Here is a 17,769-nt window from a genome sequence, read left to right as displayed (position 1 = left end):
CTTTCTTCTTCCCTTAGCCACCCTCCCTTCTATCTAGGCTAGCCCAACCCTTAGGTTCAGACCTAGCTAAGCCCTTGGTCTAAACCCAGCCCTAGCCTAGCCTACCTTCCCCTAAGACCCAGCCCAATTTGAGCCTAAGCCTTGACCTACTTAGCCCGTTCCTAAGTACCCTTGGTTTGACCAAAACCCTAATAGGCTTGGCTTGGCTTGGCTTGACTAGGCTCCACCTTCCTCCACCCTACCTAAGTTCGGACCAAATTAGCTTAGCCCAGCAACGTTCGAGTCTGCCAACCTCCCTCCACGAAGTTATGCCCTCGAAGGAATCGTCGAAGTCTTCGGAGCTATGTCACATGGGTGCGGGTGCGGGTGCGGGTGCGGGTGCGGGGATGCGGCACTTTCAAAAACCTAGGGTGCGTGAGTGCAGCAGGGGCAAAAATATATAAAAAAAAAATTTATATATATATATATATATATATATATATATATATATATAGTGTTACTGTTGTTAACAGTTAAAGCTTCAAAATTATATATATATATATAAGAGAAACCTTGACAGTTTCAAGGTTGGCATAGTCAGATAGACCATTTTCTTAGTCAACTATATGTCTTGGACTGGTCAAAACAGGGGTACATTAACCAGGTTATATGAACATATACATGCTTGAGTGATTCAATGTAACTTCATATTTCTAACATTAAACCTTCCGCAGCATGTCATTAAATGAGTTATGAAATGAACTGCAGCAGGCAGAATTATGACCACGCAACAGAAACTAAAATCGAGTACAAACACATATAAGCATACACCTGTACGAAGAGCAACCAGCAAAAGAACTTGAATGAAGAGAATACCTTGTGTTTCTTGAAACAGGAAAGTGAGCAACTGCACCTTAAAATATTGACAAATCAATAACTTCTGTAACTTGGTAGATCTTATAATCCTATGAACTGAACTTAGATAATGAATCAATCCCAAAACAAATAAATTAAACCCATTACATGCCCATAACATAGCAACACATTTTAAGCAATGGTTGATAGAACGACTTTTCAAAAAAGATGAAAGTAACATTTGACCTTAAGTCATCAAGCATAAGCAACTAATAAAATAGATTGTAAACGAAATAAAAAATCAAGAAGCTCCACAAAACCCATTTTAGCATAGAATCAAAAGCCCCAAAATCAAATAGTCAAAGATCCCCAAAAAATAAATACAAATTTCATTAACTATATACCTCTATAGCATCATCAATTCATCAAAAAATTTCGGAATGCCCAAACCCCGCAAATAACATTATTGAAAAAATTTCAGAATGCCCAAAACCCCCAAATAATATTATTGAAAACCCTAGATGCTAATGACCCACATATAATACAATCAGAGAGAAGAGAGACGGTGAGAGTGACGAAGAGCAAATGAGAGTGAGAGTGAGAGCGAGAGACAGTGAGAGTGACAGAGAGAAGAGAGACCGTGAGAGTGACGGAGAGAAGAGAGACCGTGAGAGTGAGAGAGAGAGAGAGCAAGTCGGAAGGAGACATACCTGAGAACTGAGGAGGAGCAGCCGGAAGGAGTCAGAGATCGTCGGCATCGGCATCGACATCGACTTCGGCTTCGGCTTCGGCTTCGGCTTTGAGCTTCGGGCTTCGAGCTTCGAGCTTCGAGCTTCGAGCTTCGGGCTTCGGGCTTCAGGCTTCAGGCTTCAGGCTTCAGGCTTCACGAGGATTTTGTCCTAATCCTCCTTCTCTCACTCGCTTTTCATCGGGCGGAAAAAAAAATAGTCTAAAAATTGGACCTAAATGACCCTGGGTGCGTTGACCACACTCAGGGTCGTGTTGACTGCACCCGGTGCAGCACGCGCACCCGCGTCACGTCGCGTCAACGCGGATGCGGCACCTGCTTTGCCGAGTCATTGTGACTTAGCTTCGAAGGAAAATTCCTCCGTGTTATTTTAAGAATTTTTCGCTTCTATCGACAAACATTCTGAGGTAGGGTCTCTTCCTACCAAATGTTCATAAAATTATAATGTTTGACTTTTATTTGATTTGATTAATGCAATGGTTCGAACATTTGTTTGAGAAAATGAATCTTTTACAAATATACTACGGGGGAAACTGATTTTTTAAGGAAAAAGATATTTTTCAAAGGAGATAAAATATTCCCGCATATATGATATTACGAGGAAATATGTTTGCATAGACACTCATACATAGTTTCATGCTCGCATGCATTCATTTAGGTGAAAATCATGACTTTCATACAATAAATAAGTAGTTCAATTATATTGCCACAGTTCGCGAAACCCGACAGTCCATGCATATACGTTACTACATAAAGGCCATTATCTATGAGCATGCATAAGAAAAATACAGCTCAAAATAGAACCAAGGTTCGAGAAACCTCTGTAATTCAATACTTGTGATTTATGGCATAGCATATTTTGGTTGTATGCATATCAAATGTGATAATTGAAATGAAATAGGGATCTTCGAAACACGAGCTTAGATTCACAAGGGAAAGTGTCAAGAATGACACTAAAGCATAACCTTTAAAAAGGGTATAACTGAAAACAAAATAAAAATAAAAAGATATTCTTTATTGATATGAAAAATCAATTGCTTAAGAAGCATTGGAGGCTACACCCCTTTATATACACAGCTGAAAGAGGAGGACTCAATAGAGCTATTGGACATAGAGCTATTGGACACAGTCCAACGGCTCTAAATAGAGCCGTTGGACTATGTCCAATAGCTCTATTGCCAGTCAAGTCTGGACAGGACTTGACTAGCAACTGGCATTCTAGTTCAAACTGAACTAGATGACATAAAGACAAAAAATAAAAATAAAGAAAAAAAGTTACAGAAAAGAAAGAAATGAAAAATATATTTATATATATATAATATATAATAATATTATTTATATATATATGTACAGTTTTACATTTTAACACTCCCCCTCAAACTTACAGTACAAATGAGCGAAAGTTTGTCTAAGAGAAAGTGAAATCGAGGAGCAGCGAGAGGCTTTGTAAAGAAGTTTGCTAACTGATATTCTGAAGTGACATATGGCAGATTAATTATCCCGTGTAGATATTCCTCTCCGACGTAGTGACAATTCATTTCAATGTGTTTGGTGTGTTCATGAAATGTTCGGTTACTAGCAATGTAGATCGTACTTTTGTTGTCACAACACATTTGTGAAGCCTTTGTTGCTTCAGCTCCCATGTCAGCAAACAGTCGTCGGAGTGAAACTACTTTCATGGTCCTGGTTGTCATGGCTCTGTATTCAGCTTCGGTGGACGAGAGATACCTTCTCCTGCTTTTTACACCTCCACGGGATCAATGATTCCCCTAAAAAACAGAAAAAACAATGGTTGAGTGTTTGTTATTGGGATCACTTCCCCAATCAGCATCAGTATATGCAATTAAATCAAGAGAAGAGGAGAAAGATAAGAAAAGTCTTCTTAAAAGAGAGAACTGGATGTATCTGATAATACGCATGACTGCTCCCACATGAACAAAAGTAGAAACATGTTGAAATTGACTTGTTGTGTGAACAACATGTGTTATATCTGGTCTGGTAATGGATAGATAGGAAAGTGCCCCGACAAGCTGTTTGTAAGGAGTAGGGTATGCAAGAAGTTCTTCATCATCAATCTTCATTTTAACATTAACAACTTCTATAGTGTCGACTTTCTTATCATTAGTAATACCAGACTTGGAAACAATATCAAAAGCAAATTTAGTCTGAGAGATAATAAAAATCCTATAGGAGAATAAGCAACTTCAATGCCTAAAAAATATCTCAACAAGCCTAAATCAGTCATTTCAAAATGAAATTTAAGAAATGTTTTGATCGTTTCAACTCCCTATTTACCGCTTCTGGTGATGATTATATCATCCACATAGAAAAGAAACACAATGATCCCTGCATCAGAATTCTTAATAAACAAAGCAGTGTCAGTTAAACAGAATTGAAAACCAATATCAATCATAACATGACTAAACCTATCATACCAAACTTTCGGTGCTTGTTTAAGTCCATAAAGAGCTTTTTCTAAGCAAAGGACTTTACCCTTAGGAATACTTAGACCAGGAGGGGATTCCATGTATACTTCTTCAACTAGCTTTTCATTTAAAAAGACATTTTTTATATCCATTTGAAAAATAAACCATTTTTTGATAGAAGCTAAGGCAATTAAGGTTCAGATAGTTGTCATAAGAGCCACCAGAGCAAGGGTTTCTTCATAATCAATCCCATATTCTTGGGCATAACCTTTGGCTACTAATCGGGTTTTATATCTTTCAAGAGTACCATCACTCTTGGTTTTAATTTTATAAACCCATCGATATCCTATAGTTTTCTTCCCTGGAAGAAGATCTTAAATAGTTCATGTAGAAGCCTTTTCAAGTGCATCTAATTCAGCTTTCGTGGTTTCTATCCATTTGATATCATTTTTTGCTTGAAAATATGTGGATGATTCTTCATATGAGTGAATTAATGCAATAATTGCCCTATATATGGGTGAGAAGAACTCGTATGATACAAACTTTCCTGGAGGCCTCGAGACTCGGGATGATTGTCTAGTTGGAATGTTAGAATATTTATCAAGTGCACATGGAGGATTAGACTCTTGTCGCCTGGAATATTGAATACTAGTATCCCTATGAACTTCTTCATTTTCAACATTATGATTAAGATCAATAATTTTTTGATCATCATCAAAGTTACAGTCAAGGTCATATTCATCAGATGTTGATGTTAGATCTAGCAAAAAGGAGTACTCAGTGACGTCTTTTAATTTTCTAAAATCAAAGAAGCTCTCATTTTCAAGAAAGGAAGCATTTTTAGACACATATAGTCTATTATTTTTGAAGTCAAAACATTTATAACCTTTCTGATTTTCAGCATATCCTAAAAAGGCACAGGGAATCGCACAATGGAAAAGTTTATCATTTTTGTTAGTAAATATGAAACATTTGTACCCAAATATTCTTAGTCTAGAGTAATCTGGAGAAATGTTCATAAGTTTTTCAATGGGAGTGATATTTTGTAATGAAGAAGATGACATCCTATTAATAAGATAGGTGGCAGTTAAGGCAGCTTCTGCCCAAAAGTCTTTCGGGACTTGATTTGCTATTAATAAAGTCCTAATGGTTTCTATAATATGGCAATGTTTTCGTTCTGCCAGTCCATTTTGTTGAGGTGTATAAGGACAAGATCTTTGATGTGTGATGTCATGCAATTTAAGATAATTTTGAAAATCTGTAGATAAAAACTCTCCCCCTGAATCTGTGCGAAAAATAGCAATATCATTTTGAAACTTGTTTTTAACCATATTATGAAAAGTTTGAAAGTATGAAAATACTTCAAACTTATGTTTGAGAAAGTAAATCCACGTATGTCGAAAGAAATCATCGACAAAAATAACATAGTAAACAAATCCTCCCTTAGAAATTACTGGTGCAGGACCCCAAACATCCAAGTGTATTAATTCAAGTGGTCTTGAAGAGAAAAAGGTTCTGTTCTGAAATGGTAATCTTTTCATTTTGCCGAGAATACAATCTTTACAATCAAATGATTCAGAGTTATAAAATTTCCCTAGATTTGGAAAATGTTGAATTTTGGCTATATGTGGGTGACCAAGTCTCTTATGCCACAGTTTCAACTCTATTTTCTGAATATTATAACAAAAAGTTTTCTTTGGCATTTTCAAAAAATTCATGTAATAGAGTCCTTCTCTATGGCCTTCCCCAATCAGCTTGCCTGACTGGCGATCCTGTACCCAACAACCATAAGAAGAAAATAAAATATTACACCCATAATCAAAAAATTGAGATATAGATAAATGATTTAAATTCAATTTGAGAACATATCTAATTTCTGGAATAAAAAATTTCTTTGTTTTATAAATTTTTTTAAAATTTTCTATTCCTTCCATTTCAAGAGAAGTCCCATCAGCAGTAAAGACCTTTGACACACTTGTTTTATTTTTAACACATTTGGATAGACTTTGATTATTTGGGGTCATATGAAAAGATTCACCAGAGTCAAGGAGCCAAGAAATTTTACCTGGATCAGAAAAAGATGAGGTTGTTGCGCCGGTTGAAGCTTCAGATGAGGAAGAGGCACGTTTGATGAGAGGCTGAAGAATCTCCATTAGTTGGGCCAGGGAAACTGGTGCATCCTGATCTTTAGGCTCCGATCCAGCAATTGCAACTCTTTTTTCTCTCAGCTCCTTAAGTTTGGGACATTGTGGGATGTAGTTGAAAGAAGGAGACCCTAATCGATAGTGAGAGAAGAGAAGAGAGGGAGAGAGAGATTCCAGATGAAGGAGGGTTCAGTCCATCGTGACTGCCCTCTCATTCTATTTAAAATAAAATGTAAAACACTAGGGTACGAAAATACCCCTTTACAAAATGTTATTTTACAACACATGGACTGGATCTGGACCCGATCCATTACATAAATGGATCGGGTCAGACATACACAATGAAGATAACGATGCCTTCTTTTCAGCCTCCCTCAAGTTGTGCATGGTGTTGGACCATGAACAACTTGTTCTTCAAAAACCAAAATCTATCCTTTGTCAACCCTTTAGTGAGGATATCAGCAACTTGTTCTTTAGTTGATACATACATGGGCTCAATCTCTTTGTCTTCAACCTTTTTCCTAATAAAATGTTGATCTATTTCAATGTGCTTTGCTCGACTATGGTGAATGGGATTGAATGACATGTTGATGGCACTTTGATTGTCACACAGCAACAGTGACCGAGCAATCGGCTCTCCCATTTCAGTCAGAAGATGTCTTATCCACGTACCCTCGGCCGTGGCAGTGGCCATCGATCTGTATTCAGCCTCAGTGCTCGATCTAGCAACCGCCTTTTGTTTTCTACTGCTCCAGGATACCAAGTTTGGCCCAATGAAGCTGCAGTAACCGGATACTGATCGTCGTTCGTCTGGATCACCCGCCCAATCAGCATCAGCATAAGTAACAATCTCATGGCCCCCGCCTGGATCTAATTCTTCCTTGCCTTTGTATATCAGCCCATCACCCACTGTACCCTTTAGGTAGCGAAGTATACGTTTGACTGCCTCCATATGTGACACACGAGGTTCATGCATAAACTGGGATACCTGATTAACTGAATATACTATGTCGGGTCTAGTAAAAGTCAGGTATTGCAACATGCCAACTAAACTGCGATACTTAGTGGGATCTCCATATATATCCCCTTCTTGTGAACTCAATTTCTGATGAATGACACTTGGAGTTGTTAACGGCTTACAATCTGTCATGCCTGCTCTGCCGAGAATGTCCAGCGTATATTTGTGTTGAGTAAGGGTAAGTGTATCATTCTTGTTATCAACTTCTACCCCAAGAAAATATCGCAGCTCTCCCAAATCTTTCATCTTAAATCTCTGATTTAATAACTTCTTCACCTGCTCAATGTGGCTTTTACAATTCCCTGTGATGATGATATCATCAACATATATCAACAGAAGAGTAGTAACTCCTTGTTCATTGTGAATGAATAATGAGTGATCCAGAAGAGACCTAGAGAAGTCATGTCGTTGTATTTCTAGAGAAAAACTGTCGAACCAGGAACGAGAAGCTTGTTTCAAACCATAGAGTGCTCTCTTTAATTTGCATACATATTTTTTGGCGTCTCGTTCTGCATATCCAGTGGGTTGTTCCATGTAGACCTCTTCTTTTAAATCCCCGTGCAAAAAAGCATTTTTTACATCCAGCTGGCTCAATGTCCATCTATGTTTAATGGCTAGACTCAACACAATACGAATAGTCCCCATCTTGACTACAGGACTAAAGGTTTCATCAAAGTCTTGGCCTTCCTCTTGTGTGAATCCCTTGGCTACCAGTCGAGCCTTGTACCTTTCGATGCTCCCATCTGGTTTATATTTTATCTTGTACACCCATTTTGACCCAACGACATTTCTGTTCAGTGGTCTAGGCACAATCTCCCATGTGCCACATTCATGTAAGGCCTCCATTTCTTCATTCATTGCTTCTACCCATCTTCTAGAACTCGCAGCTTGATAGAACATAAGAGGCTCATCCTCTTTACTTATGGATGTCAAGAATAACTGAAAATCCATTGAAAAATTTTTATAACTTACCCACCTGTCAAGTGGATGTCGAATCCGTGAAGATCTTCTGATATCCATTTGCTGCGAAACGGATGATCCAGATGGATCCGTGTTCGAACAAGAAATGAATGAGGGCTCTTTCTCTCGCCGAGTGTACACAATTCCCTTATACCTTGTTGGCTCCAAGTCATATGTGACAGTTTCCTCCGTTTGAATCTCATTGGCTGAATCCTCATGTGGCTCATTCTGACTGCAATTTTCTGGACATTCTACTGTACCATTGGAGAAGAGTTCTGAATTTAACCATGGGTAGTATACCTCAATGCTGGAGCTTGAGTTATCAGTATCCACCATAGTTGAATTATTATCCTGATCAGCAAAGTTCATTTCATCGAAAATAACATTCCTTGATACTTTGACACGCTTACTCAGGGGATCATAACACCTGTACCCTTTGTAATCTTCGGCATATCCTATAAACCTGCATTTCAAAGCTTTATCTTGGAACTTGTGCCTGAGTGAGCTATCAATGTGCACATAACAAACAGACCCAAACACACGTAATTCATGATAATCAGGTTGTATGCGAAAAAGAGAGAAGTATGGTGACTTATTTTCTAAGATATTCATGGGCAAGCGATTTATCACATGAACTGTGGAGTGGAAGGCCTCAGTCCATAATTATGTAGGGAGATTGCTCCCGTGCATCATGCTCATTGCAGTCTCAACAATATGTCGATGCTTCCTCTCAGCAATCCCATTTTGTTGAGGTGTATGAGGGCAAGACACTCTTCTCTTTATCCCATTATGTTGAAGAAAATCAACAAAATCACACGAGGAGAATTCACCTCCTCCATCACACTGGAAATTAAGAATGTTGGTAGAGAAATGATTTTGAACGAAAGAGTGGAATTTCTGGAACAATCCAAAAACTTCTGATTTGTGCTTCATAAAGAATATCCAAGTATAACGTGAATAACTATCAACGAAAATAAGATAGTATTTACTGCCAGAAAAGGAAGTAATTGGAGCAGGACCCCAGACATCTGAACAAATGACCTCAAATGGCCTTGAAGCTCTTTTATTAATGGAAGCAAAAGGTAAGACATGACTCTTACATAGATGACAGCTAGAACATTTTGTATCAACGACTTCTGAACTCAGACTGGACTTAGGAATAAGATTATTCATGACAAGTTTTTCAATAAAATGGCGACCACAATGGCCAAGACGACTATGCCAAAGTCTTGGCTTATTACTTTCAGAAACATTAAATAAAAAATCAGAATAAAAAACTTGGTGAGGCTTCAAGGATGAATAGTTGGGATGAATAAAGGAAGGATCTTCTTGGAAGATGTACATGTTGCCCCATCGTTTTCCTTCAGCGAATGTCCTCCTCGTGCGAAGATCCTTGACATAAACAGAAGAGGGAGTAAATTCAACTGAAACATTTGCATCATCAACAAGCTTTGAGACAGAAACAATGTTCTTTTGAATATTAGGAGCATGGATGACACTTGGAAGTTTAAGAAAGGACTTTGACATGTGTATAATGGCATTTCCAGTATGTGAGATGGCATGATGTGATCCATCTCCTGTGACAATGCTATTCTTTCCAACATAAGGTGTAAGAGTCAAGAGTTTACCTACATCACCTGTAACATGAGTAGCTGCTCCAGAGTCGACATACCAAGTTCCTTTGTCATTTTGTTTCATATTCAATCCTGCCAAGGCTGCCAACAACAACTCTTTTACTTCTCCATCCTTTCTAGCCTCTGCTTGTGGAGCTTTCCCTTTGTTTTGAGGATTAAACCAACAGTTCGCTTTAATGTGCCCTTTCTTGTTGCATAGGAAACAGGTGGGAATGGGTCTTTGTCCCTGAACATTGGGTGTTGGAAGTATGCCACGACCTCCATAGTTATTTCTCCCTTGTCCTCCTTTTCCTCGAAAAGAACTTCCTCTACCTCGACCATAACTCATTCCCATAGCCAGCACATCTTGTGTTCTGGAATTCCCATGAAAGGCTTCAGAGGAACCTTTCAGATTCATCTCATATTGCAACAGTTTTGCACGAAGATCTTCAAACTTTGGAAGTTCTGGTAAGCATAGTAAGGTTGTCGTCATAACATGATAATCTGGCCCCAATCCACTCAAGGTTTGTTGTACTTTATCTTTTTCACTGACAAGACACCCAATAACCGCCAACTGATCTGTGATGCCTTTCATTTTATTCAGGTATTCCATAATAGACATGGAATCTTTCTTCAGCATTTGAAATTCTCGCTTAAGAAACATAATTCTTGCCTCAGAAATTTGTGAATATGTTTGAACTAACATATCCCACAGTTCCTTTGCCGAACAATCATCAGGAAGAGCAATAAGGACCTCCTGTGAAAGAGTTGAAGTGATATATGCCACTAGCGATTGATCTCTCTTCATCCAAGCAACATATTCTGGATTCCTGTGAAGAACAACAGATTGTTCGCCTTTATCGTCCACTTTTTCTTGCGAGAGAAATTCTGAAGGCGGTGGGACCGATCCATCCAGATGACCAAAAAGGTCCTGACTTTTTATAAACGGAATAATCTGTCTTTTCCAGGCCAAGAAATTACAGTTATTCAATTTTTCAGAGACTAGTTGACCAAGAAAACTTGACAGGCATGATTGCCCGTGAGTAAATTCCATTGGATGAATATGCTTGAACTGACACTTAGGTATGAAGAACAAAGAACTCGGCTAATAGAAAAAGACAGATAAGATATGACAGATGGCTAACAATGATTAGCAGTGATTAGCAGAAAAAAAAAACAGCAGAAAGGAAATCACAGATCAAGAGATTAAATATAGGAAAAACAGCAGGGATTAAACCACGGATCGAAAGAGGATCGAATTTTCACAAAGGAAAGGGGGAACCTGATTTCACAAAGAAAGATATAAGCACACTGATGAAAGAAATCACAGATTGATGTTGTGATTCTTTGAGATTCACGGTTGATGCTGTGGTTTTTCTTCACACAGATTTTCTTCACAGAGATTTTCTTCACACAGATGCACGCTAGATATTTGAGGGTTACAGTACCACAAACACTGATGAAAGAAATCACAGATTGATGCTGTGATTCTTTGAGATTCACGGCTGATGCTGTGATTTTTTTTTTTTTTACTCACGCAGATTCAGGCTGGGTTTTCTTCACGCAGATTCAGGCAGATTCACGGCTGGGATTTGCTCTGTTGACGCTGATGGATTCACGCTGGGATTTGCTCCCAGATTTTTGGCTCACGCAGACTCAGGCTGGGTTTTCTTCACGCAGACTAGGCTTTCACGCAGATTCAGGCTGGGTTTTCTTCACGCAGACTAGGCTTTCACGCAGATTCACGCAGATGGGCTTTCTTCACGCAGATTCACGCAGATTCACGCAGATGGGCTTTCACGCAGATTCAGGCTGGGTTTTCTTCACGCAGACTAGGCTTTCACGCAAATTCACGCAGATGGGCTTTCTTCACGCAGGCTGGGCTTTCTTTCTAAACGCAGGCTGGGCTTTCTTCACGCAGATCACGCTGGGCTCTGATACCATGAAAGAAGGAGACCCTAATCGATAGTGAGAGAAGAGAAGAGAGGGAGAGAGAGATTCCAGATGAAGGAGGGTTCAGTCCATCGTGACTGCCCTCTCATTCTATTTAAAATAAAATATAAAACACTAGGGTACGAAAATACCCCTTTACAAAATGTTATTTTACAACACATGGACTGGATCTGGACCCGATCAATTACATAAATGGATCGGGTCAGACATACACAATGAAGATAACGATGCCTTCTTTTCAGTAGTGTCCCGGTTCATGACAGTGATAACAAATAACTTTCTTCTTATCATAGTGACCATTTTGTCGGTTAAAGTGAGGAGGCCTATATAATCGAACATGATTCACAGGTCTAGACACGGCTAAAACGGAATCATCTTCAATTTTTGAAGAACCTTTCCGGAGACGATTTTCTTCCATCGTTAACTCTTCAATAGTTTCAACAATAGAAGGATTTTTTCCCCGGTGAAGGAGGGCTGATTTAGTGGTTTCAAATTTCGACCTTAATCCAGTGATAAACTGGTAAAAATGTTCAGCATCGAGTTGTTTCTGACGAAGCTCGATGTCTTCGACACAATGCCACTTTAGTTCTAAAAGGGAAAGTTCTTCCCAAAGTTCGAACAACCCATTGTAATATTCACGAATAGTTTTGTCTCCTTGTGTCATCATTCAAACTTTTTCTTGGAGGTTGCACAAGTGTGCAATATCTTTAAGGGAATACATATTCTTAAGGTATTCCCATACCTTATCGGCATGATCAAATTTGGCAAGACTTGAGCACTTTTTAATGTCAACGCTATTAATAAGCCATGACATTATCTTTGCATAAGATATTCTCCATTCTTTCCATTTCTTCTCGTATGAGGCAAGAGCCTTGATTTTCTCTTCTTCCGATAGAGGGATCTCTTTATCTCCCTCCTTTTTAGCAAGAGATAGCTTAGGTTCCGAATCGGAGCCATCCACAATCCCTCATAGGCCTTTTCCCCATATATGGTGTTTCATTATTGAAACCCATGTTACATAGTTGGTATTGCTCAGTTTCATAGGCATGATAGTGACTTTATCATTGTCATCCATTAATTACAAGGAGAGTAGGAATAGGGATAGAAAAGAAACAAGAAGAAAAATGAAAAAAAGAAGAAAATACAATACAACAAGATGTGAAATCTTCCCCAATGAAGTGATAAAACACTTCTCTTCAAGTGGCGAATACTTTTTCAAACAGGCACGAAAATCGAGGCAGCTTTTCCTCAAGATCTAGTACTTCTGTGGCTCTGATACCATGAAATGAAATAGGGATCTTCGAAACACGAAGTTAGATTCACAAGGAAAAGTGTCAAGAATGACACTAAAGCATAACCTTTAAAAAGGGTATAACTGAAAACAAAATAAAAATAAAAAGGTATTCTTTATTGATATGAAAAATCAATTGCTTAAGAAGCATTGGAATTGAATACAAGAGGCGCTGCACCCCTTTATATACACAGCTGAAAGAGGAGGACTCAATAGAGCCATTGGACTATGTCCAATGGCTCTATTGCTAGTCAAGTCTAGACAGGACTTGACTAGCAAGTGTCATTCTAGTTCAAACTGAACTAGATGACATAAAGACAAAAATTAAAAATAAAGAAAAAAAGTTACAGAAAAGAAAGAAATGAAAAATATATTTATATATATAATAATAATATAATATTATTATTATATATATGTACAGTTTTACATTTTAACAATAATTGGATCAGGCAAGGTGCTCAAAAAGGCCAGGAGTGCCAGAGCAACACTGCAAGATAAGATGATTCATACACACATACCTAAAGTGGCATCCGCCTTCACAGGTGCAAGCTCAAAAGTATACAGAGCTTTCACTGAATGGGAGGGGACATACAACTATGCCATAAAACATTGGCTACCCAAATGGGGCATGCAGGCCATCGGTGCCCGAGAACGCCTAAGAGAGGCATGCACAGTAACAAGATATTGACTAAGAAATAAAAACTCCTTGTTCCCCATTCAAAGCTTGGCCTACCATGTAGAGGGTAGGAGGTACAAACTCTGATGGATACGGTTGTTAATATGCCCCTCGAGTGGTAATGACTCGACGCCCCTGGCCATCGAAGATACAGGACAGGATCTACCAACAGATGAATCTTAGGTTGGTAGTTTTCATACTTCTGCAGAAGGTTAGGGTGCATCCTTGTTTCTGGCCGAAGGAGAACTTCTCTCCCGGTTATTGAACCGCCCCCTACGGAATCACAGAGTCAGTTAGTCATGCGGGATATTAAAACACATAGCATAATAAACCCTCGTATGGTCTCAGCTAACTCAAAGTTTCCCCTGTGAGTACCCAAAGTGGGAGTTAATTATCGAAACATAAGAACTTCCTATTCACACTAATTATTGTGTTTATTATACCTAAAGTATGTTCCTTCCTCTTATTAAAGCATGCATACATCTGAATGGTATGTTACTATGACATCAGAATTTTTTGTTCACTGTATTAATATTTTTGAATCATGTTTTTCTGCATATCCATTGAATTTCTAAAAATATCGTCTAAAACATTGTGTGATGCAAATGTTAAATATTATTCTTTTACTTGGAATTGGTACAGAACCCTACTAGATTGTCACAAGTCTGATCCATTTTATGGGCAGATTATTGCACTTGAAGAAATACGATATAAGCGACAGAGCGGATGCAGGAATGTTGCGGTGTTGTCGACGAGCCAATCATTTTCCTTTCTCGGGCACTGAATTCAGACACATGATATTGTATTAGTTTTGTAATATTTTAAATGATACATCATTCTTTTAAATAAAAGTATTTTATCTATCATATTATTTTCTTTTGAATTCAGTATAATCGTTTTGAGTGAAACGTAACCCGCCCGAGGTTTGAACCCCTGTTCGAAAAGGTTTTCGATGATGATTTTAAATGTTTTCAAAAGTTTTAAATTCTCACATATTTTCCAAGGGTTAAAAATCCTGAAGCATTACATCTGATGCCTCTAAAACATTGATTTAGAGATACTTTGGGTATAAACTTAGTGCTCAAGAACACTCATATTTTTTTTAAAGGTGTAAGAAAGAAGGAATATTCGAACAAAGCCAAGACAAAACAGAAAATGTCCTTAGAATAAGATACTCGAGACAATAATATGCAGCCAAAACATATATATATAACACCGATGGGGATTGGGAACACAATAACAAAGATGGAAGATGAAGGAAAGATGGGCTGATGACAAAGAGGAGAAGAAAATCTGGAAGATGCAAGAAAGAAGCCAAGATCGAACTCACCTGATGAGATCAATCACCAATCCTGTCCCTACTCTGGCACCATGTAAGATTTTCTGATATCATCTTGTAGGAATCTCCAAAACCTCATGCACGAAGTAGGAAGAAGAAAGGAGAGGGCAGAAGCAACTACAGGTTATTTAACCCCAATGAGGGAAGACTTACTTTCTATTCCTTTTAATCCTTCACATTTGTAAATTACATGGCATATTACAAAAATGCCCCTCTAATGAAACACAATAATAAAGAGGAATAAGGGCAGTGAAGGAATACAAAAGAATAGACATAATACATGTTATTTACAACCATAAATTTAGAATCTCTTCAGGGAACTAAATCATCAATATGAAACTGGATCCAGGTCTAGATCTGGATCCAGACCCAAGTCACATGGGTCACATCTCAACACCCACCACAGTTTTGACAAGTAATTCAAGAAATCTGACTGAGTTTCACACAAATAAAACCTATGTCACATAGGTGCGGGTGCGGGTACGGATGCGGCACTTTAAAAAAACTTGGGTGCGGGGAGGATATATATATATATATATATATATATATATATATATATATATATATATATATATATATAATTTTTAACAGTTTTAAGTTAACACTACGTGTATTTGTGTGCATTTATGTATTTATATATATATAGATAGATAAAAATAGACTTGATTAGGGTCAACTGAATCTACTTTTGGATAGAAATGGACCTCAGTGTGGTTGACTTGACCTAACACAAAGGAAGTTGTGTCCAAGTGTCGCACCTGCCTAGGTGCGGGTGCGACACGGGTGCGGTGCCCAATTAGAAGATTCCGTGTGACAGAATAAAACCAATTCTTTGTCTTGGGATAACCTCCCAGTTAAAGACATTGATTAGACCATAGTCACAGATATCGGTGATATTTTCAAAATATCGCGATATGATGGGAAAACAATGTTAAAGGTAAAATATCACAATATTTTCAAAATAACAAAAATTTATATATATCGTGATATTATCGCGATATTATCAATTAGTTTTACTTTTTATTTATTTTGTACATTTAAAATATTTTTTCTTCTTTCTTTTACATATTTTACTTATTTCTTTTATTATTTATGTACTTTTTTGTTTAAACATGAAATTTTCTTACTTATTTTTTTTGTTTTATTTTTTAGGTCCGGAGATTTATCACCAAACCGATAATATAGCTGATACCGATATTTGTGACTATGGATTAGACCGAGAAGAACCAGAAAAGAGGACCTACACATTCTAATGGTTTCAAAATGAGAGAAATATTCAATCGAGGACCTTGATCAAACGAGAAAGTCATTTCTTTGAAGGAAGAGGTTTACGATATTTTCTCTATTTTCTCCTTATTCTTAAAAAATTCCAAAGAGAAAAGGATAATTGTGTTATATATTGAGAAAAATATATATTAGTAATCAACAGAAGTTATATTGAGGTGGTTTTGTTCATTATCTGAAAATTTTTAAATATTCTAAAACTCATCTTATATAACTAATGACATTTATATCAATCTAGCAAATTGAGCTAATTCTTAGGTCATTTCCCCATAGTCCAGTCAAGATAAAAAATTACATGTTCTTCCATCATGAAAGAATCATGATTAAAATTGTGGTTGTAACATAAAATAATACATGTTAAATACAGCAATGAATTTAACCAACCTTAAGATTCCTTCTGGATCAAACGGTGCAAGGCACCATCCAGGTGACTTTGGAGGAAGGGGTCCATAATCAGGAGAATTGACACTACAATCCTGAAAATACCAGGAAAGGTGTTGATGTTGAACAGAAGATCTATGAAATAAGCTAAACAATAACAAGAACAAGTACTAACTTTTGTGCGTCTATACACTGGATGTTGATACAGATGATGCTCACCAAGTAACATTCTATCAATAAAGCCAGCAGCATTGCAAGGGGGTCCAAGACTTCCTCTAAGTCCGCATTGAACCTAGAAAATATGCAAACCATAGTCACATGTATCGTTTAAGGTAATTTCTCGGCGAGGGTATTTCTCGGAGAGGTTTTCAAAAGTTGATAAATCTCGGAAATATCTTGGGAGTTTAAAAAATTGAGAAAAATATAAATAACAACAAAAAAGCTAAGAAAATAATAAGTTTTGCATTACTTTTCTTCATGTTTTAAAGGTTTTAAAATATAAAAGAAACAAAAAACAGGAAATGCAAACTTAAAATAAATAAATAAAAGAGTTTTCCCAAAAATATAGTGATAATATCGCAATATTTTGTCTTCTGACGATATTTTGAAAATATCGCGAGATATTACCTTTAATATCGGCTACCTTAAAATGTCGGTATTTCTCGCAATACTTTCAAAATATTGCCGATATCGGTGACAGTGATGCAAACATGTAAAAAATGCAAAGCTATCCAATGTTGCAAGGTTTTCCCATCCACTGCTTTTAATATCAAAATTCAAAAAAGACAAACTTAGTAGGGATGTCAAAAGATCAGGTTTGGTTCAGACATCTGACCGAGTGATTACTGTTTAATCAGATTCAGTCAAGTTTTTATATCTGACTAGTCACTTTAATGTGATAAAATCCTATCAAAATCAGATTCAGATTTGATTTTAGAGTAAAATCTGATCAAATCCTTGTGATCCATCAAAATTTATTGATGAGGTTCTTGAGCTATTAACCTAGCAGATGGGTGTCGAACGACTGCACAAGACTTTGGGCATGCATCTTCTTTTAAGTTGTTAACCTGACACATGATTGCCAGGGGGAACAGCACAAGAG

At 37.4% G+C, this 17,769-nt stretch overlaps 1 protein-coding gene across 3 annotated transcripts in view; it reads right to left on the bottom strand.

Moving 5' to 3' along the window:
• LOC149844289 (uncharacterized) overlaps window positions 1–17,769 on the bottom strand; it is a 76,333-nt gene that overhangs the window by 13,317 nt on the left and 45,247 nt on the right. For all 3 annotated transcript variants that reach the window (XM_090000481.1, XM_090000482.1, XM_090000483.1), the window contains exons 7-8: window positions 16,843–16,959; window positions 16,671–16,762 (exon numbers count right to left, since the gene is read on the bottom strand). In XM_090000481.1, coding sequence (XP_089856607.1) covers window positions 16,671–16,762; window positions 16,843–16,959 — 209 coding nt within the window. The remainder of the gene's footprint in view (window positions 1–16,670; window positions 16,763–16,842; window positions 16,960–17,769) is intronic.

This window comes from Nuphar pumila, chromosome 3, assembly GCF_984573655.1.
Source record: "Nuphar pumila chromosome 3, dmNupPumi1.hap1.1, whole genome shotgun sequence".
NCBI lineage: Eukaryota > Viridiplantae > Streptophyta > Magnoliopsida > Nymphaeales > Nymphaeaceae > Nuphar > Nuphar pumila.
The sequence above is the reverse complement of the archived record's forward strand: the minus strand, read 5'-3'. Positions and strand labels throughout refer to the sequence as shown.